The sequence below is a fragment of the Rhinolophus sinicus genome, linkage group LG05, assembly GCF_036562045.2.
Source record: "Rhinolophus sinicus isolate RSC01 linkage group LG05, ASM3656204v1, whole genome shotgun sequence".
Taxonomy (NCBI): domain Eukaryota; kingdom Metazoa; phylum Chordata; class Mammalia; order Chiroptera; family Rhinolophidae; genus Rhinolophus; species Rhinolophus sinicus.
This window is the reverse complement of record NC_133755.1, coordinates 70,766,427-70,794,366: the sequence shown is the minus strand read 5'-3', so window position 1 is coordinate 70,794,366 and position 27,940 is coordinate 70,766,427. Positions and strand designations below refer to the sequence as shown.

At 49.7% G+C, this 27,940-nt stretch overlaps 2 protein-coding genes and 1 long non-coding RNA gene across 12 annotated transcripts; 1 reads left to right on the top strand and 2 right to left on the bottom strand.

Moving 5' to 3' along the window:
* Window positions 1–27,940, bottom strand: LOC141571589 (uncharacterized). Its single transcript, XR_012496446.1, has 2 exons — window positions 27,257–27,940; window positions 1–1,415 (listed from the first exon to the last, which is right to left on the bottom strand). It is a non-coding gene; the product is annotated as an uncharacterized LOC141571589 (long non-coding RNA).
* Window positions 7,881–15,746, top strand: LOC109458238 (uncharacterized). 10 transcript variants are annotated; one of them, XM_074332469.1, is made up of 5 exons: window positions 7,881–8,057; window positions 8,973–9,105; window positions 10,798–12,070; window positions 13,213–13,808; window positions 15,598–15,746. In XM_074332469.1, exons 3-5 carry the CDS (start codon window positions 11,977–11,979, stop codon window positions 15,664–15,666), a joined length of 759 nt encoding a protein of 252 aa, XP_074188570.1. In that variant the 5' UTR covers window positions 7,881–8,057; window positions 8,973–9,105; window positions 10,798–11,976; the 3' UTR covers window positions 15,667–15,746. The 10 variants fall into 10 exon arrangements, with proteins under 10 accessions (XP_074188570.1, XP_074188569.1, XP_019607247.2 ...); XM_074332468.1 differs by lacking the exon at window positions 7,881–8,057 and adding an exon at window positions 8,064–8,224; XM_019751688.2 differs by lacking the exons at window positions 7,881–8,057; window positions 10,798–12,070 and adding an exon at window positions 8,064–8,268 and having other exon boundaries at window positions 13,213–13,371; window positions 13,491–13,803.
* POU3F3 (POU class 3 homeobox 3) lies at window positions 22,654–25,591 on the bottom strand. The gene is given in 3 exon segments (XM_019751680.2): window positions 22,654–25,019; window positions 25,021–25,432; window positions 25,435–25,591. Coding segments are annotated over 3 exon segments (1,473 nt in total). The 5' UTR covers window positions 25,556–25,591; the 3' UTR covers window positions 22,654–24,079.

Here is a 27,940-nt window from a genome sequence, read left to right as displayed (position 1 = left end):
TTAAGTCAGGCCAATAGCTTTAATTGATAAACTCAGATAAGTCTTGAAAAACATACAGACAAACAAACAACCTTTCACTTTGAAACACTGTATTTCTCAGAAACCCATTCCCTCACAGTAGATGTTATCTGCTCTAATAAGCTCTTAGTGAATCAATAACTCCACCTAGACAATAACCAAGATATCAACTTGCTTCATTATTTTCCTTATAAGTGTGAATTTTATTTATTCTTCTCCCAATTTCAAAGGAGGAAGAAAAGAAGAGCAACCTTGAAATGCAGTGGAGTGGAGGGAACAATGAAAATGTAGTGACAGATATCCCAGATATGACACAACTTAGGGACATGTCCATACAGCACCAGCTCATGTGTCAGAGACACACACTGATTCTTGAGAACCATGCAGGATTCTCCCAACAAATCACCACAGTTAAAAATTTGACTCGAGATTTTACCAAATTTAGGCAAATGTATTGGTTTCTAATGGACATACCTAAGGCTATATCAGACAAAATTCAAGGCAACTGGTTGAAGAGCCTATTTGAAAAAAACATACATAATATTATAATAAGTGTATATTAAATATATTATAAAATATATTTTGTACAGGTCCCACTCTGATACACACACACACAATGCCAAAAAAATGTATACATGTGTTAAGAAAGGAAAAAACTGTATGAAAATTGTAATACTCAACATATATCGATAACAAAAGATGAATACAAGCAATGTGTATACATTTTTTGGCACCCCCAGTATATATATAAATCCAATACATACATTATCTCATATTTGTAGACAGAGAGAGAGAGAGGGACAGAGAAGGCAGGGTGAACTTCTGTGTAACAACTGTATATGAAAAAAGATCAGATATGAATAAAAGAAGGTTCTATGTGAAATAAACTGGATGTGAAACAAACTAGATGTGAAATAAAAAGGTTATATGCGAAATAAACTAGATGTCTTTTACCTTCTAGGAGTTTAAAGCCTATACAAAATAGTATTTTCACCATACTGATGTATTAAGTTGTTTCTAAGACATTGTCTTTGCCTTATTGACTGTTTAGAGAATGTAATTGCTAAACTGACTCTCTTCCACAATCTCTGCTCATAGTAAAGGGCAGCCTTGTGTTGGTTTATCCAGTGGAACGGCACCCAACCTGTCCCTGCCCAGAAGAGATAAACCCTGTCCCAAGCCCTTGGCCAGAAGAACAGATGGGTACCATGCCCATAGGCATAACTCTGGAGCACAGTGACGGACACAGAGTTTGCAGATGATTAGCCAAACACACACCCACTTTTGGGAGGAATAAACAGAAAGCAGAGTAGAGAGGTTTTCTTTCTCTTCTGGGCTCTGGCACCATTTCTTGGTATGAAGACGCCAACAGATCAGAATGGATTTGAGGGCACCACCTAAAGAAACAAGAGTGGAATTATATGAGCACTTACAGGGAGGAATTCAATGGCACCAGCAACACATACAAACGTGGGACCCTATGTCAGTGGGGAGCATGGTCAGGCACCTAGGAGCAAGCGGGCCATGTGAAGGTGTTGGGGCCTCCCAGCTGTTCCCCCCAGAACAACAGGTCTCCCTCCAGCCGGTCCCACTGACATAATCATTGTGCAGACTGCGCTTGGTCCAAACACAGAACCTGGAAGTGGAGCCAAGTGAGAGCTTCTCCTCCCGAAATGCTGGAGAGGGCATTGTTGTGGACTAGGCAGGATGAAGGAGAGAATCTGGCAAGAGGGAGCTTCTCCATCCTCCTGGCTGTGGAGTGAACAGGTGGCCCCAAATCTGTCTATGTGGGGGGGGCGGCGCATGGAGAGAGGATGAATCTGAAAATGTAACGTCCCGAAACTTAACATCCGAACCACATAAAGGAGGGGGAATAAGTTCTAAGGTAGCATTCTCAAAATTTTCCACCAAAATATCACTGTCAGAAGAAACTGCATGTGCTTGGATGCAAAGAAGGGATAGGTATTGGTTCAAAGCCATCATCTCGAGTCACAAAACGCATTTCAAGTCTTGGTTTTTGTTTTTTAAATTATATGATGATTTCGTATGCTATTGTACAATAGATCCATGCTGGTTTTAACATAAATGTGTAGTTTGAAATTATCTTTCAGTTAAATTCCTGACCTTGTCCCCTAAAGAATCATGTAGTAAATTGTTACTCCAGGAAGGCACATCATGCCCGTCCTGTTACTTGCTTTCTGTAACCTGGACACACCACCTGCACCCCTCAGTAGGTATGGATTTAATAAGCACGCCATGGAACAGGACTTCTGCTATGAAAAAAAAAAAGTGCAGAGGCTGCAGTTTCAGGGGGAGGATACCCAGTGAGGAGGGGGAACCAGTGCCCTCCCCCCGCCCCCGGCGGGCACCTCTGACCTCATGATTGCTGCCCCATTCTGTTTGCCAAAGGAATACACAGCTATCTTTAAATATTCTGGCCCAAGTGGGAGAAAATCTTGCTTCTGGGGATTTCTCTTAGCCTTGGTGAGATGGGTAATTTTTTTTTCCAGAGAGACTTAAAAAAAATAAGGAGAAAACAAATTATAAATTAAGTACAAAAAACACAAAAAGTCACCTTTCTTGCCTCATCCAATTGCTCTCAACTGAGGTAACCACACTTCATCTCAGAGGACTGGCAGGGCTTGGCTACCATTTTACCTGATGCCAACTCAGGTCTCCCTTCTAGGACATGGTCCCCTGGACACCCAGAGGAAGAAGAGCAGTGGCCAGAGACCCGATGTGACTTAAGACACATATGTGTTTGTGTGTGTGTGTGTTGTGTTGTGTTGTGTGTGTTATGTGTGCATGTGTGTTGTGTGTGCATGTATGTTGTGTTCGGTATGATACACACACACAGAAATTTTGGAGCATAATGCAGTAAATCTTGAGATCAAACAGAGCTCAAGTCTATCTTTGCAGAGTAGAGAGTTTTTCTTTCTTTTCTGGGTTCTGGAACCATTCGTTGTTATGGAGAGGCAAACAGATCAGAATGGATTTGAGGGCACCACCTGAAGAAACAAGGGTGGAGTTATATGAGCTCTTACAGGGAGGAATTCAATGGCACCAGCAACAAATACAAATGCAGCACCCAGCACCCAGAACCCTCCCTTAGTACTGCAATGTGAGATCTATTTGTTATCAAGAAATGGTAATGATAAGGTGACTGCCATATTGAATAATCCCAACCCTTAGAAGAGATGCTAAGCCTTACTATACACAGGATCTGCCTCCATCTTGTATTCTACCAAGTGTAAAATAATACAGATTCACACAGCAAGTACAACACTCACATACGAATCCTAAATGTAGACTAGTAAGAGTGCGGCCTTATCATAAAGGCATAATGCAGAGCAAAAGCACCGAGCTTCCATCGAGCAGATGGAGGAGGTTGGAAATAGTTTAATTACTTTGTCTATCCTATGGTGTATGCAGGTAGACAACATTTATATAACAATATCAATGATAAATCCTCAGCTTTCCCTATATCACTGTGAAGAAACTGGCAGAGAAGAGAAAGGATCCACTTAGAAATAATTCATCCTCATTTCCAGAACAAACCCTACAACTGAATTTTGTCTCTTAAATTTGGGTAAATTGCATGATTTTGTTTCTGCTCTGATCTTTGGAATCTAACTGATGAAGGCTGGGTCTGCAAGCACAGCCAGTCCATCCTTATACTAACCTGACTACTGGATAGAAACCATCTAGTTCAGCCAGGCAACCAGCTACCAATCAGCTGGTTAATCTTTGCTGCTTACAAGTTTCCTGATTTTTCAGCTGCTTGCATCCAGGTGCTCGAAGGAGCCTTTTCCTTTAATCCTTGTCAAGTCCCATGAGGCCAGGAAGGACAGTCTTCTGTTGGAAGGGTCCTTGTACAAATTAGAAAAGATCCAGTGACAGCAATTGAGCCATGAGACCATAGCCTCCCAGCCAAGCCACATGCAGAGGGCACAATGCTGGCTTGCCTCTGATAGAGCTAGATTCCATTTCACAGTGGAGACACTGGGACTGGACTGGAACCATGGAAATATGGGTGGCATTAGTGCACACTGTGTCATCAGTGGAGATCCTTATTGCAGACTATAAAAATAAGACACCAGAATTAAGCATGAGCCCTGTCTGTGGTCTCTGGGTTTACGGGAAGGACATTTTGCAGGTTAACTGTGTGGTAAGGATAGACTTTGGCTATGTCCCCTGGCAGGGTCAGTTGGAGGGAGAGCTAATCACTCAATAAACAGAGAAGAGAGATGCTTATACTTAATAAGCCATTGCAAATGGAAAAAACGAGCTCCTACCCAATGTGATTCTCTCTAGAAACAAATGGCTTGCATCCAAACACTACAAAGCCCTTTCAGAATACTGAGAGGTCTCCCGGCCCCAGAGCCCCCCAGAAGGGTAATTCTTCTGCATCTTCTCTTTCACATGGAAGTAGCTTTAACAAGAGAAGAGGAAATGATTGTGTGTGAGCGTGTGTCACAGTAGTGATTTTTTCTTTTGTCTTAAGTTACGGAGCTCCTGATGTGAAGTAAGTCCTCTCTGGGGAGCAGACACAGCAGTTAAAGAGGAGGGCAAGCCAAGTACTGGAGCTGAGGTACTAAGATCTGCCTCCACAAACCCCCTCCCAAAGGGGGTTCCCAGCTGCCTTCCTCCACACCCCTGAATCCCAAAGAGCTAAACATCACTGACCTTCAGCAGTTCAGCAAGTGAAAAGTCTGCCTGCTGGCAGGAGGGAGTTTGAGGTCTCTGCCAAGGCCTGCTGCTCTGGTTTCTCCCATCTCTGTCCTGTGCCAACCCTCCTGTCACATGAAAGAAACAGTGTGGTTCAGTGGGCCAAGGAAAAGCTCAGGCTAGGAGCCTCGGCCATGACCTTGTCACCACAGTCCTTTCCATTTATTACCTTGTGCCCACTCTGGATATTTTCACTTAATGTGTGGGGGAAAAGGAAACCAACCTGCTTCCCCAGGCTGGAATATAAAAAAGAAGAAGAAAGGATAATAGAGCACTTTGTAAATACTCTACACATAGCTATTAAATAAGGCTGACCTGAGATTGCCAGGCAATAGGGCCACGTAAGGAGGTAGAGGGATGCTGTGCGTGTGAGATAGCTCCCAAACAAGGGGCCTCGCTGCTGCTTACGTATTTGCTGGTTCTCAAGCCCTTTCTAGGAAAAAGGACTTCAAAGATTTCGACCAGTCCACACAGCAAATGTCTGGGACACTAGCTTCTCTTTCAATTGGAATAAATCAATGAATCCAGGAAGAAGGCAAACACAATTTTTTCTCTCTCCCCTCTGCTTAAGAGAGGGTGACTCTCTGGTCTCCCTTTGGAAATAAAGAAAGGAATAGATTCACTGAAACTATATAGTCCCTCGATTTTCCAGCTTGGATTAGAGAAAGGCCAAAACATGATCATGAAACAGCGTTGGTTCTGGGCGCCCCTCTCTCTGGGCCATTTCTCCTCTTTCCCTTTTTCATAGAACTGGACTCAAAAATTAAAGATCAGAGATTTGAAATAGTAATCAGGTTATTTCGACTCTGCTAAACCTGTAGTTAATTTGCTCTATTAGTCTTATTTCATTATGTTTTATATTTACACTTAAAAAACTGTTTCAAAACCACAATTGGATGCCACTCCACACCCATTATGCTGTTATTTCAAAAAACAAAACAGAAAATAACAAGTGTTGGTGAGGATGTGGAGAAATTGGAACTTGTGTACCACTGTTGGGAACGTAAAATGGTGCAGCCACTATGGAAAATGGTATGAAAGTTCCTCAAAAAATTATATGTAGATTTACTATCTGATCCAGCATGGGTAATCTTTTGGTGATTACCCAAAAGAAAGTATGATCTCAAAGAGATGTTTGTACATCTATGTGCACGGCAGCATTACTCACAATAGCCAAACGGTGTACACAACTCAAGTGCCCATCAATGGATGAATGGATAAACAAAATGTGGTCTATAAATACAATGGAGTATTATTCAAACTTGAAAAGGAAGGAAATTCTGACACATGCTACAACATGAATGGACCTTGAGGATGTTATGCTAAGTGAAATAAGCCAGAAACAAAAGGACAAACACTGTATGATTCCACTTACATGAGGAACCTAGAGTCAAATTCATACAGACAGAGAGAAGAATGGTGGTTACCAAAGATTGGGGTAAGAGGGAGTGGGGAGTTAGTATTTAATGAGTACAGAGTTTCAGCTTGGGAAGATGAAAAATTCTGTGTGATGGTGGTGGTGATGGTTATACAACAGTGCAAACGTATTTAATGCCACTGAACTCTACACTGAAAAATGGTTAAGCTAGGAAGCTATATGTGTATTTTACAACAATAAACTAATGTGTAGTTACCATGTATTCCCGAAAATAAGACCTAACTGGAAAATAAGCCCTAGCATGATTTTTCAGTATAACATCCCCTGAACATAAGCCCTAATGAGTCTTTTGGAGCAAAAATTAATATAAGACCCGGTCTTAATTTTGGGGAAACACAGTATCTGACTTCATGTTTTGCCCTCGTAACATACTTGAGGGAGGAACAGGCATTCTAATCTCCATTTTATAAACCCGAGAGACCAGGGCAGAAGGCTCTCAGTCCTTCAACAACTCTGGGCCTAGACTGGGGAGATCCACTGCTTTCCCCTGGAATCTAGACTCCAGCCCAGCCACCTCTGGTGGCATCACCAGGGCCAACTACCAGGTGTCTAAGACTGCCCACAGACCGTCTCTGCCATTGGCCTTTTGCTTGGAGGCATGGAGATAGGTCACCCATTCACACTGTTAAACAGCATGACAGATGGCAGCTGCTCAGGTGTGAGGAGAAGGTGGTTTGGGCCTGACTGGCACTTCTCCTCCATTTTCATCCTTGTTTCACCGCTGGTCAGAAACACCAACCCTTCTGCTACCTTCCCACACTGCACGATTGCCTTGAGCTGACAAGAGTGCAAGGCCCAAATGTGTATCTCCTATGACCACTGGCCTTCACAATGGCCTAGAACCCTCAGAGGAGGCCTTCTCAAGCTCCAGCCCACTTTCTAGGTAGGTGGGTCCATTTTTTCCATCCCTTCCTGCGCTGGACTTTCTTCCTCCTCCAGAAGCCCCTCCTGGGCATCACCACGTGTCAGGCTCCTCAATAGCATCACCCAGTTTCCTGAGAACCCAATCCTTCCCTCTCCGGAGACACTTAGGCCACTGAAAGACCAAATCTTTCAGTTGGGCCCTTCTCCTGTTTCTCCACCATTATCTTTTTTCACCTCCTTTCCCCATCCCTCTGGAAGTTTCTTTGACAACAGACCTCTTCATTAGGTAGCTGTTCCTTTTGGAAAACACCTACGACCACCTGGCACTACTTGGGACTTTCCATCACAGGCCAAAAGGAACAAGAGAGAGCTTGAATGACACCAGGGCCCTATGAAGGCAGGTGCAAGACTATCCTTCCTCTTCGGTGGCCTGGGGTTACTCGGAAGGGAGGAGAGGACAGCGGTGCAGGGGACGGTTCCAGGCTGGCAGGCAGGCGCTGCTACCTGGCCCCTGGGAAGACGGGCTTCGGGGGACTCCTGAGTTCCCAAACGTGTGTGTGTTGTGTGTTGGTGTGAAGGGGGTGACGAGTTCCGGAGTGCGAAGAGGGTAGGGGAGAGGGCCCTCCACGTTGACACCCGCGCCTCTTCGGTCGTAAGCTCCACCCGTCATCAACTTTGTGCTGCTCCCGTTAGATGGCGCCCAAGACTTTCTAACCACTTGTGAAAGTGCGCCTGGCCCTGAACAAAAAGAACCGCGGGTGTGAGTGTGAGTGTGAGTGTGTATGACTGTCAGGGCGCGGCGTCACCCTGGCACCATGCGTGGCCCCATCACGGCTTGGCCGGGCCCCGGCGGGGACGCACTCCCTGGCGGGCCTCTGCTCGGCCAGCCCAGAACTCTCGCCTTTGCCCTCCCTCTTCCCACTTCTGCTCGCGCCGGGGGCCCTGGCCGCGCTCCCCGGGGAGGAGCCGAGCGCTGGCTGCGGACTGGGGAAGCTGACGCCGGCTGCCGGTGACCGCGGGGCCTCTGGGCGCGGGAGTGAGGGCTCAGGGACGCGCCGAGGCGAGAACTGGGGCACAGACAGGAGCCTCGATAACGCGCTCATTGCAGCCCCCTTTCCCGCCCTGACTTGCCGCCACAAACAGGGCTCACTTTTTGAGAGACGGGGACAGGTGAAGGTGTGGTTGTTGTTTTAATCGTTCAAATGAAACTGTTGTTCAGGGTAAGGATTACTAAATTCAGGGCGTGCGTGGGTTCCAACAACACAGGGCCAACTTTCTTGCTGCCCCCAATGCCGGTGGAGCCTGAGGGATGTCGGACAGTCTCCTTTTTAAAAACCAAAAAGACCCTGAAGACCCTAGGGTGTAAGATGCGAGAGCTAGTTTGAAAATAACTATCTAGGGATCAGGGGGCAAGCTTTCTCTCCTCCGCCAAGTCCATCGCTTCTTCCACATCCTCTAAGAAAAGTCACTTAACGCTAAGATGATCCCTTCCTCTAGTACTCTCCTTAATGTCAGTCCAAGCGGACACTGAGCGGAGAGGGGCTGCATCTCCCCAACCTCGGGAATATGCAGGAACAGAGACCTTCCTTTGTGCGTCCCCTTGACTGTGAAGTTTCCCGCGCGGTAGATTCTCCTTTAAGAAAGTAGCGGTCTCTATGAATATTTAATACTGAGCGCGGCCCGGCGCGCGGGCGGAGGGGAGCCCACCGGCCCGGCCCCGCGCGCGGCGGTCCCGGCTCAGAGCGAGCGCTGCGACCAGGGACAGGGACAACCAGGGCCAGGGACAACCAGGGGCTGGCAGGACCGAGGTCCGGGAGCCGGGCTCCGGGAGAGCGGCCTTGGCGGTCATTTCCGTAAGAAAGCTGGAGTCGCGGTTGGCCTGAGGATTTCTAACCGCCCTCCCCCGATCCCCGGTTTTCTGCAGGAAGCAGGCTCCGGAGCTCAGAGTCTGAAGTGTGCGCTCTTGACTTTGGTGATATTGATAAAAGGCAGTTTCAAATGGTGCCCCGACCGAAGCTGGTTTCCTGTCCGGGTGTGGAGTGGAAGGACCGCTCTGGGTGAGTCCAGAACGCGGGGAACCGGCAGGAGGAGCAGGGGACAAGGAGAGGGAGGGCGAAGGCAAGAGGCGGACGGCACCCTGGCAGAGGAAGTTCTCCGGTAGGTTCCGAAAAGCGGTGCCAGGCTGGAAGGAACGCGGAGCGCCAGCACAGAGGAGTCTGTGTGTTGGGCGGGGGGCGGGGGTTGATCGGGGCAGAGAGGTCGCACCACCCAGAGTCAGAGCGGCCGCAGGTGCGAAGGTCTGGCCCGCTTCGCGGTGTCCCTCTTAAAAGACCCAGGGAAACTTTGTTTCGCAACCGCTCACCCTCTTCCTGCGAAGGAATCAAGTGGACTTGCTCAGATATTCGATTCCACTAGCGATTCAGTTCTTTCTGCTTTCACATTGACTTTCTTTTCTGCTTTCCGTGTGAACAGCAGCCATGTGTCCTCAATTCTACAGCATATTAAAAAAAAAAAAAATCCTAGGTACTGTATGATCCCATCTGGATAAATTAAAACCCAGATCTGTAATGTTTATTCTTAGATAGTTTACAAAAAACAGGAAAAAAAATGTGTGAGACACATGTCTGCAAATATAACAAAAGTACTTCCCCTTCTGGTGAAAAAGTTGCCTGCAAATGCCTTCCGTTTACTGATTCTGAACCACCTGTACTTCCCTCTGAAACTAAATCGGGTGGGGAATAAATCCACAATCACATCAAGCAATTAAATACCAATTGTGACTATTAGTGACTTTATTACTAATGATTGGTGTTGAGGACTCCAACACTACTTAAGGTAATCAAGCTGTTTTAAAATTCTGCTATCCAAGATTTTTATAGCACATCACCCCAATAAAGGAGGTAAGAAGATAAGATGAAGTTTTCAGAGAGTTTTCCAGTAGGTATCCCACGGTCAGTGTTCAGTTTATTTCTTCCAGTAAAGTTTATTACTGCTTCTGGTAAATAATGGAATCTACATTGCTAGCATGTCAAGTATGCAAAGTGTAATTAATGGTGGTGGTTACAACGTATTTGGTTTGGATGCAGAATTGGGGTGGGGAGGGTTCCTTCTCTCTCCAAGTAGTCTGTTAATGCTGAAAACCCCAGAAGATTTTAAGGAAGTGTTTTAAATCTTCAGTTGGGGTATGGATATCGGGATAGCTGGGAGGCGAGGCAGTGAGGCATGGTCAACTCAGGGGAGCAAAGGAAAAGTAGGCACTTGGTCTACACTTTTAAATGTCTTGTTTGCTTATGGGTTAAAATGGTTTTGGCCACTGGATGGGTGACTGAAAAGAAAAGGTTAGTGAATATAGTCCGTTGGTGTAAAGGCTACTGTGGCTGGATTTATTTATTAGTGAAGATGGTTTGCCACCCTGCACTGCTTCTTTATTAACAACCCTTCTTATCCCAAATGGAAATCCATGCTCACCGCTGGGATGGGAGAAGGAAGCAGGAAGGAAGAGAGGGAATGAATCACTGTTGGGAGTCCATAGCAAGAAGAGAGGAGAGGGCAGCTTGCAGGAGCTCTGGTCAGCCAACATGAAGCAGACAGCGAAGGGCCCCAGCAGTGGGAGGACCCGGCAATTCATCTGGGTGTAGGTTACCTCTGCTCAGTGCCCCATAGCTCAGCCCTTCATACTGGCCTGTCAGAACACTGAGTACGTTAGGGCAATGAATTTGAAGTCTGTTTTGTGGGGGACATCTCCCCAGAACCTCAGCTCCTGGGTGGACACCCGCAGCAGCAACAGCAACAGCAGCAGCAGCAGCAACAGCAGCAGCAGCAGCACACATCTGGTTCTGATGTATTCACCAGGCTGGTATGGAAATGCCCAGGCTGCATGGCAGAAACCTGAGCTGCTTGGGACAAACAAACGTCTCCGCTAAGCAGTGTAAAAGTTTGGGTAGTTTTAAAGTACTAAGTGGCCCCTACTCTAGATGTGAAGCACATCACCCCCCCCCCCATAATATTTTGTTAGCGTTAATTGCTCAGCAGTGAGGGCATTTCACACCTCATCTAAAGAATACCGCAGAGAAGGAATCCTCCACAGGTAACAGGATGGCACAGGTAACAGGGTATCCTCACCTGAAAAACCTTACCTGAGTAAAATGGGCCTGGGGTATTCTCCCTGGGGTAGTCAGTGGCTACCCTAGATACAAGCCTCTGCCTGTTAGTAACCTATGTAAGACCCTGAGTCCTGACCAGAAAGCTACTACAGCTTCTTCGAGTGGGCAGCCAACCCCAGAGGCAGATATTATGAACCGGACAGCTTCAGATGTCAACAGCAAATTCCCTGCTGTCCCTAAGAACCCAGAGGCACCCCGAGAACAAATGCCCTGCAAACTCTGAGAACCCCATGAAAGAGGGGACCAGAGGCTGACACACAGTTCAGCTAACTCCCAGCACTTTGGCTCTGCCTACCACTAAGCCTGGCATGGGGGAGAGGGGCAGGGCTTGGGAACTGGGCTGAGAAAATCCACTGTTCCCTTTTCTTGGGCAGACAAGCCCAGAACAGCAAATACCTGTGAGGAGGGGCGGGGGTAGAGAGTGGAGCTGGTCCTGTGGTCCTCTTTGGCTGTCCTGGGGCAGTTCTCAGGCTCTGAGCTGAAACACCAGAGCTCTACCAAAGTGCACTGTGAACCTAGGGAGGTGGCTTAGGGCAGAACACCAGAAGCCTTTTGGTCCTTCAGACTTACCACCACTCCCCTCCATCCGACCCCTTACCTTACTAAGGCCGGCATCACCACCTAGGTCTGAGAGACTTGCTTTCTGAGGAAACCTGGTGGGGAGATCTGGTGAGAGTTGGAGGCCAGTTTCCTGCACTTACAATTTGTTTGGAAATTGAGATATAAAGAGAGGAGAGCCAGCACCCGAACACAGATAGGGCCTACATGGTGTCAGAAAACCTCTTTCCTCCTGGTGAACTTCCTGAGACCCCCACCACCACCACCACCAAGCAGCCCTACACGTTGTTCAACATGTCAGGTAAGCTGGGAGATGGAGGCTGATCTGTCCCCTGCACCCAAGTAAATACAAATGAATTTTGTTTCTAAAAAAAATGTGTTATGGCTTTAAACTTTTCCCAGCCAGAATCCACCTAGTTTTGTCAAGGTTTCTTGTCAGCAACCACAGCCCACCCCCACCTCTTTTTCGTTTCTTCTTTGTGGCTTAAGTTTGCATTTTAGGAGGGTTTATAAACTGTTGTTTGTGTCAGCAAGCCATCCTGTCCCCACTCTCACCCCATCTCCCTGGATGCATTTGCAGTTGGAAATCACACACAAAAAAAACTCTTTTTAAAATTTTTTGCTATTCTTCCTGACAAGAAGAGTTGACAAGACATAGACACATTAAGTTGCATAAAATACAGTGGACTGATCAGCCAAAATGCATCTCATTTGCACTTGTATGTAGCCAGGGGTAGGCGCTTGTGTCACTCAAGGCCTCCAGCCCTCTCTGCCATGCTGGGCTGGCTGGCTGGAATTTCTGAGCAGGCCCCACCGAAGGGTCCATTTGTGAGGTGGCAGCCCCAGCCCAGCCCAGCCCAGGCCAGCAGGGTTGGGGGGAGTTGGGGAGGGCACTGCATGCCTGGCCTGAGGGCTTGCACCAGCTTTGGCAGACTGTCTGCTCTGGGCAACTGGAGAGGGGGTGGTGAGGGGGCTAGAAGGCCTGGCAGGGTGGGTGCAGGCAGTTGGATGCCTGGGTCTGCAGCAACTCTGAGGGGCTTGCCCTGGGCAGAATTAAAGAAAAGGAACACTGTGAAGTAGAGCATTTAGTCACTGACCAGATTTTATACTCACTTCTACCCCATCCCAAAGTTTTGTCCTCTTCAGCCGGTTTGTCACCAGTGGAGGGACACCTCTGCCTGATGGATTCCTCCATCTACTCCTAGTCCTGAACTGGCAGACACTGAGCTTCTCACTTCCTGAAGGCCTGCACTGAGCCCCACTCCTGAGCCCTAAGTTCCCAGAGAAATACCTCTCCCATGAACTCAGAGAGGGAGGTGGGAGCTGTACCAGAGTCTTGGGGGAACCTATTGGGGCATTAGGGCAAAGTCATGGGTCATTATGGTGTGGCCCCTCACCACCCACACACTCTCCTGCCTGCGTCTCAATTCTTCCTGTCCTCAGGTGTTACAGTGCAATTCCTACCCACCGACTGGAGGCCGCGGCTGCACTCAGATGCTGCGTCACCACCAGGCTTCCCTGCCCGTGGGGTAGAGGGGCCAGAGGAACTGAGGTGCTCCAAGAGCTCAGCGAAGGCGGAGGAGAAATGCCCATGTAGCCGCTGTGAGCACCCCAACAGCGCATGCTGGGGGCACCCTTTCCACAGTGTCCTGCTTGCTTTCCTCGCAAAAACCATGGTGACAGACCCCGCCATCCCCAACGCGCTTCCTCTCGCCCACCAGGGAGGCCTGTGGCATGCTTCTGGGCCTCCATCTCCAGGCCCAGACTGCAGCCCACGACCTTTCCCCCGGCCAACCACAGGGGCAAGTATGCTGCCCCAAAAGACCACCGCCTCACCGGGCAGCTGCCTGAAGAACAGACAAGGCCATCGACTCAGGCACAGCCATGCACCCAAGCCCGCGGCGGCTGCAGGAGCACAGGGGCCAAGGCTGAGAGGCCTGCCAGCGAGCCCTGCACCATTGACAGCTGGGGCAAGTCTACGGAGTCCAGGGAAACAGTCAACGGACTTTATCCCCGGCAGCTGGGGACAGGCCTGTAAGGTGTGATCCTTTAAAGAGCTTTGGTACTACTTTTGCACGAATCCTTTGTTACAGCTCTGTCAGCCTGCACGCCCTCAGCAGCTCCCCCTCTCGGGCCTCTCCACCACCCTCCGGTTTCCTCCTTCACTCCCCACTGCGGAGAGGGTCTGGTGCCGGGGATCTGCCCTAATGACTGCCCTGCTCAGATCCCCTCCTGCAAAATACTTCTCTCTTTGTTACCATCTCCCCTTCGTGCTTGGGGCAAATGAACAGTTTGCACCGCCTTCGCCTTTGGGGCAGGTTCTCTTCGAAGAAAAGGCTTTCTAAATGTGACCTCCGGCTGCTGCAGCGGCGGACTCCTGCTGCTGGCTCTCTGGCCACCAGCAAGGGTGACTGGGTGGGCATAACAGGGCGCATGGGTAGGGGTAACCTGCCCTCCCACAGTAAGGATCTGGGGATTCTGAGAAGAGCAGGGTGAGGATAACACAGCTCTGAACTCACTTGGCTCCTACTGGATACAGGGCAACCAGGTCCCACTTTTCCGGGGCTACACTGCACACCCCCAGCCCCCATTTAGGTTTGACTCCTCTTAAACCAAAGTACAGCCCTAGGCAAGGTGTTTAACGGAGGATGCTCTGGCGCACAGGAGGGGCAAGAAAGGAGTGTCTTCATGCACAGAAGCTGACATGCATCGTCACATATGGCTACACGGTCACCCATAGTTTTTTCTTTTTATTTAATTTCTTTTCACTCCTTCTTTCTGGGCCATTCTCCCTGCACATAGTCATTAGGAGAAAAATCAAATATGAGCACTTCCCTGCAGAAGGCTCTGTATGTTATGTAACAAACACAGGGAGTCCTCAAGTTACCATTTTGCTCCAAATCAGCCAGCACAAGGTTTTCTGACCCGGGTGGGGTGGGGGTGGGGTGTCAGGGTGATGCAAAAGGAGGTGAAGGCTTCATTCCCTGGGGCGTTTTATTTCCCTCCTTGAAGCCCCAGCTCAAGGCCCAGGAACAAAGGGGATAGGTAACTGACCCATCTTTTGGTCTCTCTCCCCTCACTTTCATTTCTTCCTCTTTGATAAATAGGGGAAAGCCTGTGGGATCAGGTACCTAGGTAAATGGTGCTGATCTCCGCTGGCCCCTCCTCACTGAGAAGCAGAAAGCCCATTTTAGGTGCAGGCAGCCTGGGCCTTTGAGAACCCACTACTTCCACTGCCCCAGACCTCACTGGACTCAAGGCTACTTACTCGCTTAGCATCCCTCTCTTGTTACAAACATCCCTGACAACTATTAAATAGTTCTTGGGAGAGTTAAAGACATTTCTCAGGTTTGAAACATTTTTAAAGCCCTGTTTGGAAAAAATCATCGAGGAGTGCAAAGTATAATCAATAGCATTATCTGAGAATGTTTTTAAAGATTTCTCCCCAAAAATGTTCATTAAGAATAGTTTGTAGATGTTATTTTGTTCATGGATGGGTTTTCCCCTATTGTAAGTTACAGATACTTGAGACCAAGCTAGTAGTTTCTGGGTGATACTATACTTTCTGATTAGTCCTATTTAATTAAAAAATATTTTTTAGGCTCTGCTGGAGGGTTTTCAACCTTGGAAATATGATTCAAAAATAGATTCTCCACTGGAGATTCTTAAACGGTCTGAGTGGAACAAACTTGCCTGGCCCTTACTCCCACCTCGACGAAGTAGCCCTGTCTGAACTTGGGTAGACTGACAGTGGCAGGTTCTGGCATCTTTTATTTTAGTGCTGGCACAAGGTGAGCTCTTTGAAAATGAATATCTATTCTATTTCAGTGTGCAATGCTCCAGCCGGCTAAATGGGCTTGCCTTCTGCGGAGAGGCAGTCCTGGAGGACAGAATTAACGTGTGATTTCCCAGGAAGCTCTTCATCAGAACATCCATTGTCCTTTTGTTTTTGTATTAAAAAGATATTTTTGCTTTCCTCTCAGTGTCCTTCCTGTTATTTTGTAGCTACAGCAATGAAATGTGGGCAGCAGTTACCATTCTTTCTGTCCTTCGTAAACATGCCCTGTACTGGGAACTCACAAAGCCCGAGACATACTTCAGGTGTGCCCTGTGCTTCTGATGTTTACTCAGGACTCAACGGGTCACCTACAGATTCACACCTGGTTCTGCCTTCCCCTGGACAGCACGCTCCCAAACAACGCCCTTCTCCTCTTCTCTCCTAACTTGCAGGGGAAGGGGTTTCAGTTAGAGAAAGCTTCTAGAATTAAAAAAGACTAGACTCAGGTTCTCCAGGTAAGTGATACTGGCTTATACTGGTAACTAGGAAGCCAAGAGCTAGCATATAACTCCTCTCAGAAGGGAGGGAGGGCAGCAGGCACATTTCCACAGACATTTCTAAAACTATGGCAACTAAGTGAGTTTTACAGATAAAATTCTGGTATAGTCCCAGCCAGCTCAAGTTATTTAAATGTAAGTTCTGTTCCCATGTACAAACACACACACAAACACACACACACCACACAATACACACACACACACACACACACACACACACACTCACACACCAACTAAGGGTATATTACCAGCGCATTTCTGTTGGCCAACTCTGGTGACTGCAACCATGACCAACAAACATATTTTCTGAAGAGTGAAAAAGAAAAAAACACACCCCAAACCTCTCTATGTCTTGTAAATGGTTATTTTATACTGTTTAACATCCCCACAGACAGGAATTGGCCAGACACCCTTGCTCCTTTTTCTAGGAACAGGTAAATTAACCACTCTCCCTTCCCCTCCCCCAAGACCCAGCTATGTTTAAAAGCTAAAATTTCTCTTTCCAAAGGGAGGAAAAGGAACGAATTCCATTAATGAATTACGTACATGGAATGCGGCTAGTCTAGGACAATTATATTTGTAAATAAATGGCTTCCTGTTTATTATGTCCGTTTTACCAAAAACCGAACTTGGATGCCTCTGGAGCCCTTAATACGACAAATATTCGACGTATGGTTTGATTTCCACATTTTTTTTTTTTTTTTTTTTGGTACTCACTAGAAGGAAATCGAGTTAAATGGAATTAGTTGGGGCGGGGGAGGGGGTTTCATCGTTCTTCCCCTTCCAGGCAGAACGTCTAAAGTTCTCACTTTTGCCAAAGTGTGAGCGAAGGGGGGAGGCTCCCTGGCAATGCTACTGGAATCAATCTGGAAAGTTTCAGTTTTACCCGTGGATCTTTCTACAGCTGACCACGGCCTCCTTTTGCAGCATCAAAAGCGAAGCCGTAGCGCGATCTTCTCGGCGCGTGGACTGGGCACCGACCTGCCGCCCGCGCTTGCCCACCTCCGGCTCAGCATCGCTGCGCACGCCCGGGGCCCGCAGTCCCTGGGCGGGGACCGGGAGCGGGAGGTGAACGTGACGCGGAGGAGCCCTGACTGCCACCCTAGCGTTCGCGGGACGCTGGAGTTCCCGGTCGGCGGTCAGCAGAGGTGCGCGGGCCAGGTGCCTCGGACTCCCCAAGATCTCCATGCAGATCGCTAAGGCGCGCAGAGCATGCGGCCGAAACTTCACAAAGCCGCCGGCCTCCTCCCGCCCTGCCCCGGCTCCACAGGCCAGTTTCCGAAACCTCGGCGCATTCCTAAACAATGCGGCCGACACGCACGCGAGGCCAGTCCTGGTTGACCCCTGCTCCCCCCTCCACCCACACATTCGGGCACATTCTGACCAGCACAACCCCTTCCCTGCGCTGCACCCTTGGGGCTAGACTCAGATTGCCCCCCTTATGGCAATCCCAGGCTCCGGTGTCTAGGCTGGGTCAGTCTTTGAAGACTCAGAGGGCCCAGCTCCGTTTTGACTTTTGCTCCAGGGCTCCAGGGCTGGGGCAGCGAGGAGGTGGCGCTCAGAGAGGCGGGCAGCAGGCCCTGTACTCAGCCCTCTGATCTCCACGGTCGGAGCAGAGGGAGGCGGCAACTGAGTTCCCTGGCAGAGGAGGCTGGACCCCAGGACGCAAAATCCGCCAGCGTGGAGCAGAGGTCGACAGGCATTTCTGCCTTTACTTCCCACCTGCGTTCAGAGGATGAGCGTCAGAACCTCTGCAACCTGAGTCCACCAAGCTCAGCAACTCCCCCAACCTTCCAAGAAAACTTTCACAACTTTCTATTCTGTCGGTCCTCAATTTTTCAGGTTATCTGCAGCCACCGGCTTCGTCGATTGTTCTGCTAACCGGGAACCCTTGTAGTCTCTAGGGCTCCCAAGGCCAGAGTATTTCCAGAATAATCGTAATTGTTATTATTAGGCTGGAAACCAGAAGAGGCTCAGAGAATAGTGCACTGAGGGGGAAAAGTAGAAATGTTGCTGAAAAGGAACATTTCCACCTGTGTTTAAAAAGGTTTCATCGGACAATTATCAGTAACCCCGACAGACAACTCTATTAAAAAAAAATTTACTACTGCTCTTGAAAAGCCGTTATTTTTACATCGCTTTTAGGAAGATAGATGAACAAAACATCGCGTTTCAAGCCGTTTTGATCTGTAATTAAATGGCAGGATCGGTTTGTATTCTCCTACAGCTTTTACAGAAGTTGCAGTGATCCAAAGTCGGGTTGCTGTGTCAGAGTGGCATTTTTATTAATGAGAATACAAAAAGCTTGCATAGTCTTAGCCCCGCTTGAATTTAGTTGCTAAGCAACCGCTGTATGGTAATTCATCCGCGAAATTTAAATCTTTGAGAAAGGATCCTGCGTTTTCCTGAATGGTCGCCACGAGGAAAACAACTTGTGGGACTGGCCAGCTGTTAAGGCCTGGCCAGGCCAAGCAGGGATCGGGCCAACCCACCGCGCCCGCCACCTCCTCGCTGCCGGGCCCTGCCCTGAGTCCCGACAGAAGCTGGGCTTCTGGCGGCCGTTGCCCCAGGTCCCTAGAAGGACCCTCCTCTCCGCTCCTCTGATCTCCCATTTCCATGTGAGGCAGGCCCTGCACCTGAGCAAGCCCTCTGCGTCCCTAGAGCTTGAGAGACCAGGCTGCGACTTTCTGCAGACCCCTCCCCTCACCTGCACACACAGGCGCGCGCGCGCGTGCGCTAGCACACACACACACACACACACACACACACACACACACACAGGCTCACACATCGTGTCACTGCAAGAAGGCCAGTTGCCCAGACCCCTCTGAGGTCACTTCCAGAGCCGGCTCTTCCTTGAGGAAGACCCGGCTCATAAAGAACTCAGCCCACAACCCTCCAGAAGGCCAGGAGGCCGCCGCTGGCCGGCAGTGACATCATAGGCTCCTGCTCGCCACGCTCGCGCCCACATTTTAGGATGCAGGAACAAACACGGATGTGAAATCAAGAATGAAAGAGTAATCTAATTAATAGGCCATGAGCCAGGCTAACAAAATCAAAGAATCTGATTACACAAGTACCCCTCTTGCTATCTCCGCTGCCCCCGCCCCCATCCATCTCTTCCAGCCTCCGCACGATTTCCTCTCCTGGACTGGAAAGTTCAGGAGGCAAACCCAGAGCCCTCTGATTTCCTTATTGAAATCAAGATCAAGCCCATGGTGGGGCTCCGCGGCCGGGAGGTCACGTGGGTGACCTTCAGGCCCTCAGACCAGACGCCTGAGGAACTGAGATGATCAAGAGACCTACAGAACTTGGAGAGCTGGACAGGTGGCCCCCACGCTTCATACACATCACTCTTACAAACAACATCACCACCTGTACTGACTGCTTATGCTGTCAGGAACAGGACTAGGAGAAAGAGGTTCTTCACTCACAGCCATTTTAAGAGGACTATATTTTTTTAAAACACGCAAAAAAAATAACACAACTCTTTTTTCTACATCACCTTGTTTCTTGGTCACTGATAACCTCAAAGTCTGAACTCTCTTTCAACACCCTTCCCCAGGATAGAAGTCTGAACACAGCCAGGTATTAAGTTTTATCACTGATACATAGCATCTGTTCTAATCGGTCCAGTCAGCCACGTGCATTTCATGAAAGAATTCTTTAATTTCTATCCTTCTGCCTTGAAAAAAACCAGGTCCACCTCCTAAATAATTAATTTCAAGCCTGCATACAGTGCCAATACTTGTTGCATCCATTTTAGAGTGTGATTAATTACCCTGGAACTTGGGCAAACTAAACTCCATGTGGAGAGAATGTCTCTTCCTTCAATTTAGTCCTGAAAGCTACACGTTATTGATGGATCTTACTCTATTTACATACAAATTGGTGCAAATATGCCCATCTCTTAAAATGCATTTTGTATAAATATATAAAAGTGTCATTTTTGATTTAGCTTGAAGAGGTTGATCATTTATTACAAAAATAAACGAATAAATACAACAGTATATTGTTGCTTCCAACAGGATAAATACTTTACAAATATATAATTTAAAAAACAAATTTAATTGTTAAAATTATTTAAAATAGTACACTTATCGATAAAACTATCAATCGTATATACTGCATTTAATATTAGAACCAATTATTCTCTGAATGTTGAAAACCATTCATACAAAACAGATTATGAGCATGGTAATGAGCAAACACTGGAGGCTACAGGGAAGCAGGGGGACTCCCTAAGATCGATAATGAACAGTTCTGTTTTGGAACAAAGAAGTAGTCCTTGGCTAAGTACTCAAAAAAGAAAAATAAAAGGCAGAGCAACAACAGCAAAGTGACTATTTTAAATACACCTTGAATGATTTATCGCCCAGACTTGCAGGGGAAGACCGTTGGGTGAATGGGATGACTGAGGCTTGGACAACGGATCAGAAGCCACAGGGGACCGACTACAAACTATAAATGGGCCTAGTTTGGGATTAGCCAGATTGATGGAACAGAACTTTGTCACTTTCCTTTGGGTTGGAAGGGGAGGAGGGGGTGGATGGAAATGGAGGAAACAAATGGGCACTTTACGAAGCACAAGACACTTGCTCTGCAAAGGAACACAATGACCAAATTCATTAAAGAGATCTGGTGATATATAACAATATTTTCATTATTTACGTGTGTAACAGTATCAGCCTTAGCACAAAACCTCTCAGTTGTATCTGCTCTCTTTTGTTTTTAACCATGAATTTAATTTTGTAAATACATTCAAAGGGTTGATTTAAAAAAATATGGAGTGCAAGCATTAGCTCACTTTTAAAAATGCAAAATAACGAAATAAAATGGTCTTGCTTTCCCAGATACCCCAATTAAAAGTTACTCTGTTACCACTAAGTCAGGGCTTCTTTCAAAGTAATCTGCAAAGGTTTCTTTTTAATAGAAAACAGTGTGAAATCTAATGGTAGCTCTTTTGTCATCAGCCAAATCAAGTAAGCAAATAGCTCCTAAAATTTTAAATAGACCCATTCTCTGTCTAATCAACCACTACTATTCCTGTAGGGAAAACAGGAGTTCACCTCACATGCCAGTAGTATCCACCATATAAAAAAAAACAACCACACCCAATCCTCAGCTTTCCAATAAGGCCTTCTTTGCTTGCCCCTGTAGACCTTCAAAAAATGATGAAGTTTGTCCTCACCCCACCCCCCACTCCAGGTTGTAAATTTGCGGGGCAGAGTGATTACAACAGCAAGAGAAATAGGGAAACAAGAAAGCCAAGAAAAGTAAATTGTGGTTTCTTGTTTTCATTTTTTTCTTCTCTCTGTTTAATAAATATGGCCTTTTTCAGATTTCACAAATCAAAATGATTGTGATTTTTAGTACGATTTGGTGTTTAAAATAATGCAACCCAATACACGGCCATCTGGCTGGGCTTGATTTATGAAAGTGACACAGGGTCTGTCTGGAAGAAATAACCGTTCCTTGTTGCTCTCACAGTTTTCCGGGGTTTTTAACCCCTGCATCGATATCATAGGGAGAGGAAGTGGAGATGAGAGAAGAAGGCAAAAAGTGAATGACAGCTAAATGAGATTAGGGGGAAATTAATCTATAAAAATCACTGCTTTATCACCCCAAAATACTTTTTTAAAAGTACAATATGAAAGGACCCAATGAAGCAGAGACTTTCGCGTCTTCAGTACTCACAACCTGAGGCATCACACTTCCATTTTCCCACATTGTAAATATTGATACATTAACATGATAAATGTGACCACTCTGCAGGGTGTATCTAAGGAGTGATCCAAAAAGCTAAAACCCCCAGCACCATTAAAGAAATTACAGAATCACACGAGGGAAAGACCGAAACACAGAAATGTAGAATCTTATGTCTGAGCTGGTAATCACAGAGGGTTATGCAGTGTGGACCATATTCAGGATTTTAGAACTACAGTCTTAATTACAGGAAAAGCAAACAAAACAAAAAAATCAAAATCAGCTTAATAATTTAAACTTAATTACATATAGTTATTAATGGGAAGTAATCGATATAAAATATTTTATAGACTTGTAAGCTATTCTTCACAATTATTAGTCTTCAGAAAAAGAGGAAAGAGACAGCAATATGGTGGGGGATGAGAAGATAAAGAGGCTAAACTTTGGGGGGGGCTCTGTATTAACTATTAATAAGGAGTTGGCACATTTTTACTGGTGATGTAGTCCAATCTTCTGATAAAGATGGTAAAGGACACAGGTATCCCCAAGAAAAGTACCAGTATTTAGACAATCTCCCCTAAAAACACTAAAAACACCCACTAAAATTAAGGGAGAGAAAAATATTGCGAAATTTACAGTTTACCAAGGAATGACTACTAAGTTTAAGTACTAGCGGTTTCTGGCATGTCTGTCCTTTACTCTAGATTTCCAAATACACCTTAGGTGGAGAAGGCTCGACTTCACTTCCTCAGCACTATCACTTAAGGATTTGCATTAGTAAAAAAATATTTTCTAAAGAATTCTTTTCTTCCCACACAGTGTTTATGCATCAGACACAGACTATTTCATTCTAACAAATTTATTTTCTCGATCAGCTCTTACGGAATCACTACTCAAATTAAATTACAATCAAATGATCACATCAAAAGATACCCTTATTACCTAACAACTGTCCATATTTTCATTTCATTTTGATTTGTGCTCGTCTGAAAAAAACACGTAATACAAGATCTGGGGAAAAATAAATTACCGTTTTGCAGCAGTTCATAAGTATTCTGAATAAAATATTAAAAGAAGTCATTTAATGAAAATATAAAGCAAATATTTTTAGATCAACAACGGATCTAACAATTCTATATTGCCGTCTTTTGAAAAGTCTGTTTATTAAAACCTACCAAAAACACTGCTTGGAAATGGCAGTATTATATAATCACATCCACAGCACCCATTCAATCAAAGTTGGCAACAGATTGAGGAGCGAAGTCCAAGAAGTGCAGCGGCTGGTGCTCAGTCTTTCTAAATCCCTTTATCTGAGTCAGTCCAGAAATAAAAAATTAAAAATATTAATAAAAAAAATATTAGCGGTGGAATCTTTAGGCATCGCCAACCGAGTGACAGCCGTTGCAGCCGGGGTTGGTGGCCAGGCCTCGCTCTGTGCCCAGTTCGCCCGCCAGCGCCCTAGCTCGGTCCGGCCTCTCTCACTGCTCGGTGGACGGGCGTATGTCCGTCCCCTTGCTCATCCTTCTGTTCTTTCGTGATGCTATTATTTCCAAGGTTATTTGGAGAAAACATGTTCTTTTTCTTTTGGCTTTGCTCTTCAGTTTGTTAATTTCAGAAGCTGTGAATATTGTTTTTGCTGGAGACTGTACCTTTTTTTTCTCCTTCCCATTTCATAGTCAGTTTGTCCCGAAATGACTTTAATATGGCCAAGAAGAACAGGGTTCCGGAGCACAGAGTCATCCCTGATTAAACCCGGTGCCTGTGCTTTCTTTCAGGTGGCTCCCAGGAAAGAAAGTTCGGGTGGGTCACTTTAGGCAGCCCTTGGAGGGAGGGGCGCTTTTTTCAGAGGAGAGGACGAGGCAGGTGCTAGGTGCTGTCCACCTTCGCCTTGTGGGACTTGTGAGGATGGGAAAGACCTCCCGAGTGCAGGTTTGGTGCGCTGGGCATCTTCACCCTTCTTTAAAAAACAAAAACAGGAACCAAAAACGAAACACCACCACAGTATAAACGAGATCTCGCGATCGCCCCCTTTTTCTCTTCCGGTTTTGTTTGTTATATATGTATCTAAAACCGTCTGGGTATTTATTATGCTTGTTTGTTTTGCCCCTCCTTCCTTGGGTTTCAAAAAATGTCTCCTCGGCTCGTCTCTCTTTCTCTTTTTTTCCTCCAAGGGCCTGCATGCCGGTCTTTGGGCTGCTGGGACGGTGGCGGTGGTGACAGCGGCAGCGGAAACGGCGGCGGCGGCCCTCTCGTCGCAGCGCCCCAGCCCTCACTGCACGCTCGTCTGCAGCCCGTGGTGCGGCGGCGGCGTGTCGGCGCTCACGGCGCCCACCTGCGAGTACACGTCGTCCGGCGTCTGCTGTTGGATCCCAGGCGGCGTCATGCGCTTTTCCTTTTGGCGCCGGTTGCAGAACCAGACCCGCACCACCTCCTTCTCGAGCTGCAGGCTGTCGGCCAGGTTGGTGATCTCCTGCGCGGAGGGCTTGGGGCACTTGAGGAAGTGGCTCTCGAGCGCACCCTTGACGCTCACCTCAATGGAGGTCCGCTTCTTGCGCTTGCGGCCCTGCGCCGCGATCTTGTCGATGCTCGTGGGGCTGCCGGTGCTCGAGTCCGCTTCCTCCAGCCACTTGTTCAGCAGCGGCTTGAGCTTGCACATGTTCTTGAAGCTCAGCTGTAGGGCCTCGAAGCGGCAGATGGTGGTCTGCGAGAACACGTTGCCATACAGCGTGCCAAGCGCCAGCCCCACGTCGGCCTGCGTGAAGCCCAGTTTGATGCGCCGCTGCTTGAACTGCTTGGCGAACTGCTCCAGGTCGTCCGACGTCGGCGTGTCCTCGTCCGAGTGCGCGTCGTGGCTGTTGAGCCCTGGCCCCGCGCCGCCGCCGTGGTGCGGGGGGCCCTGCGCGTGGTGCGGGTGCGGCGGATGCGCGTGCGCGTGGTGGTGGTGGTGGTGGTGGTGTTCGGCCAACTCGGGCGTGTCCCCGCGCACCAGCCCCGGGTGCACAAGGCTCTGGGCGCCGCCGGCTGCGCCGCCGCCGCCGCCGCCGGGCCCCGGGGGCGCGCTCAGCATGCCGTTCACCGTGAAGCCCCCGGGCTGCGAGTACAGCAGGCTCTGCGGCGGTGGCTGCTGGCCCGCGGCCATGGACGGGAGGTGCGCGGCGGCGGCGGCGGCAGCGGCGGCGGCAGCGGCGGCGGCGGCGGCGCCCCAGCCCCGGGTGGCCCTGGTGCGGCGGCGGCGGCGGCCCGAGGTGCGGCGGCCCGCGGTGGTGCAGCGCGGTGCCCGCATGCAGCTCGTCGCGTCCGGCGCCGCTCTTCACGTCGGGGCCCTGCGGCGGCGGCGGCGGCGGCTGCTGGGGGCTCCCGGCCATGCCCACGGCGCTGCCGGACCACGGCGAGCTCGCCTCCACGGCGGCGGCGGCGGCGGCGGCGGCGGCGGCAGCGGCGGCGTGCGGCAGGGCCGTGACCCACTGGTGCGCGTGGCTGAGCATATGGCCGCCGTTGCTGGCGGCCATGGCCCCCTGCATGAAGTCACTCTGCACCATCTTGACGGAGGACGGGTCCCCTCGGTAGGCGCCCGAGGTCACGGCGGCGCTGCCGGGCTGCATGCCGCCGCCGCCGCCCCCGCGCCGCCGCCGCCGCCGCCACCACCGCCACCGCCGCCGGCGCCCGCCGCGTCCGAATGGACGATGGAGCCGGCCGCCAGCAGGCCGTTCCCCGGCAGGTAGGGGTTAGAAGCCGCTGTGGCCATGCCGCTCCGCTCCCGCCACCCCACCGCCGCCACCACCGCCGCCGCCGCCGCCGCGGCCCCCCGCCCCTCCCCCCACTCCCCCGCCCCAGGCCCCTGTCGGCCCCGCGCCGCCGCCGCCGCCGCCGCCGCCGCGGCCCCGGCAGCAGCTGCAAGGCCACTCGGCAGGGCGCAGGGGTCGCCGGCCGGCCTCGGTCAGCAGCCGCGGCCGCAGCCGCAGCGCTCTGGGGAGGGGGGCTCGCTTCTCGGGGCGCGCTCCGTGGCCACCCCCTTCAGGGGGGGTCGTGGCCGCCCCCCAGCCCCGGCGCGTTCGGCTCGCTCCAGTGGGGCGCGGGGCCGGAGCGTCGGGTCCCGCTCCTCCTGCGGTCCCGGCGGGCAGGCGCGGACCGGCCCGAGCGCGGGGCTCGCTCCACCTGCTAAGCGGCGATCTCACGGGAGACAACAAAGAAAGAAGCCGTCCCTCGCTTCCGGAACCAAACTGGGGACAGCCTGCAGCCGCCCGCTCCTTCCCCTGGCCGCTGTCCTTGTCCTCAGGAACACATTTTACGCGTTGTCCCTCGGAGTCGTAAAACTTTTCCCGTCCTTGAAGGCGTGGTGATGCTGGCTCCTGCTGTCCCCGTCCGGTCCCTTCAAGTTTTGTTGTGTCCTAGGAAAACTTCTTGCGACGGTGCATTTCTCTGAAGTTGCTATTGCCGGAGCTCTTGGTTACCTCTGAAACAAGAGTCCTTTTTCATTCTCCTCGCAACAGTCACAGTCTGAGGCGACATCTTTCCTTTTGGGCAGAAATGAGGAAACACATATAACAAGGAAAAAAATGGAACAGGAGAAAAATGAGGTCGAATGGCTCTGTTACCTTGTTGCTGAAGGTTGGGGTTGGTGTTTTATTTTTTTCCCAGCGGTTGTCTGGAGGAGGAGGAGGAGGAGGAGGAAGAAGAGTGCATTGGTGGAGATGGAGGGGTGTGTGTGCATATAGGGGATCCTGGATACACAACCAACTCCAGTGGGTACGTTGCGCGGCTCGTAGGGCGCGCGGACGGCGCTGGCGCGGGCCCTGCCGGAGCGGAGTTGCCGCGGGAGCTCGCTCTCAGCCCTCGTTCGCGCTCTCTCTTCCTCTCTCACTTTTCCTCTCCCTCCCTCTCTCCTCTCGCCCGCCCGCCGGCTTGCTCGCGCGCGGATCTGACAGTTCGCTCTCCGTCCCTCCCTCTCAGAGCGGGGACTGTCGAATGTTTACCCTCCGCCGCGAGCGCGCACCCACCACCACACTTTCCCAAATACAAGGAAGTCGAGCGCCAGGGCCCCCGCTGATTGGCTACCCGCTGGGTGATTGGCAGGCCCGGAATGACTGGCTCAGGACGCGAGGCCCCCCTTCCGGCCGTTCCGATTGGTTGCTTTTTAATTTAGGCAGAGCATCGTAGATGCTGGAAATCTGTCGTCCCCCAGGCTCCCTCCCCCTCTCCACTTTCTCCTCCCTGCCCCTCCCCCGCCACCCCCACCGCCGCATCTTAACTCTTAGTGTCCGGCTGCGTCGTCGGCGTCCCCTCGGTGGTTCTGGGCGTTCGCTTAGAAGTCTGGGAGGAGGGAAGGAAAGGGGAGAGAAAAGGTAGGGTGTGACGGAAGAAGTTGGGGGTGGGTGGGTGGTGAGAATCAGAAGGAAAACGAAGAGGGGAAAAAAATCATGAAAAAGAGTAACCTACCCACTCTTACCTAGGACTGCGTGGTGTCGCCGCCCTCCCCACCTCGCCATCCCAGAGATTTGTAAAGCGCGCGGCAAGGATGCACCATCCACGCTAATACCTATAGACAGATGTGTCCCCAGTGGTTTCAAAGTTTCCTTTTTCCTTCACCAGCAGGCCCCCATCTCTGTCTCGGCGGGGGTGGGAAGGGGGAGCTCGCTGCGCCAAGAGCTTGGGTCGTGGCCACGCTCCTTGGAAATCCGCCACCGCAACTTTCCGCAGCCGCTGCGCTCCGGCGGCGGCCCCCTTTGTTTAAGTTCTCGGATGCCATCATCTGGGAAACCTGCAGCCCCGGACCAGCGCGGTGCCCGCGCGTGCGAGACGGACCGCTAGCTGCCGCGGCTGCGCTCCCCCACCCCCCTCTGCCTCGCTCCCCCTCCTTCCTCTTCTCCCTCCTCCCTCCTCCCTCCTCGGGGATTTAGGCAAGTAGAGTGTGTGCCCTTGTGAGTTTGGAGGGTGCCGGTCAGCGGAGGCAGGCGATGTATTTGAAAAGCAATCAGGCCGACCTTTCCCCATACATATATCGTAAGTGTATTCCACCCCAGTGGCTTTAGGAATTCCCGTTCCAGCAGGAGCCGGCCTGAAGAACCGGGATCCACACGCCGCGCCCTCCACCGTTCATTCTGTGTGTGTGTGTGTGTGTGTGTGTGTGTGT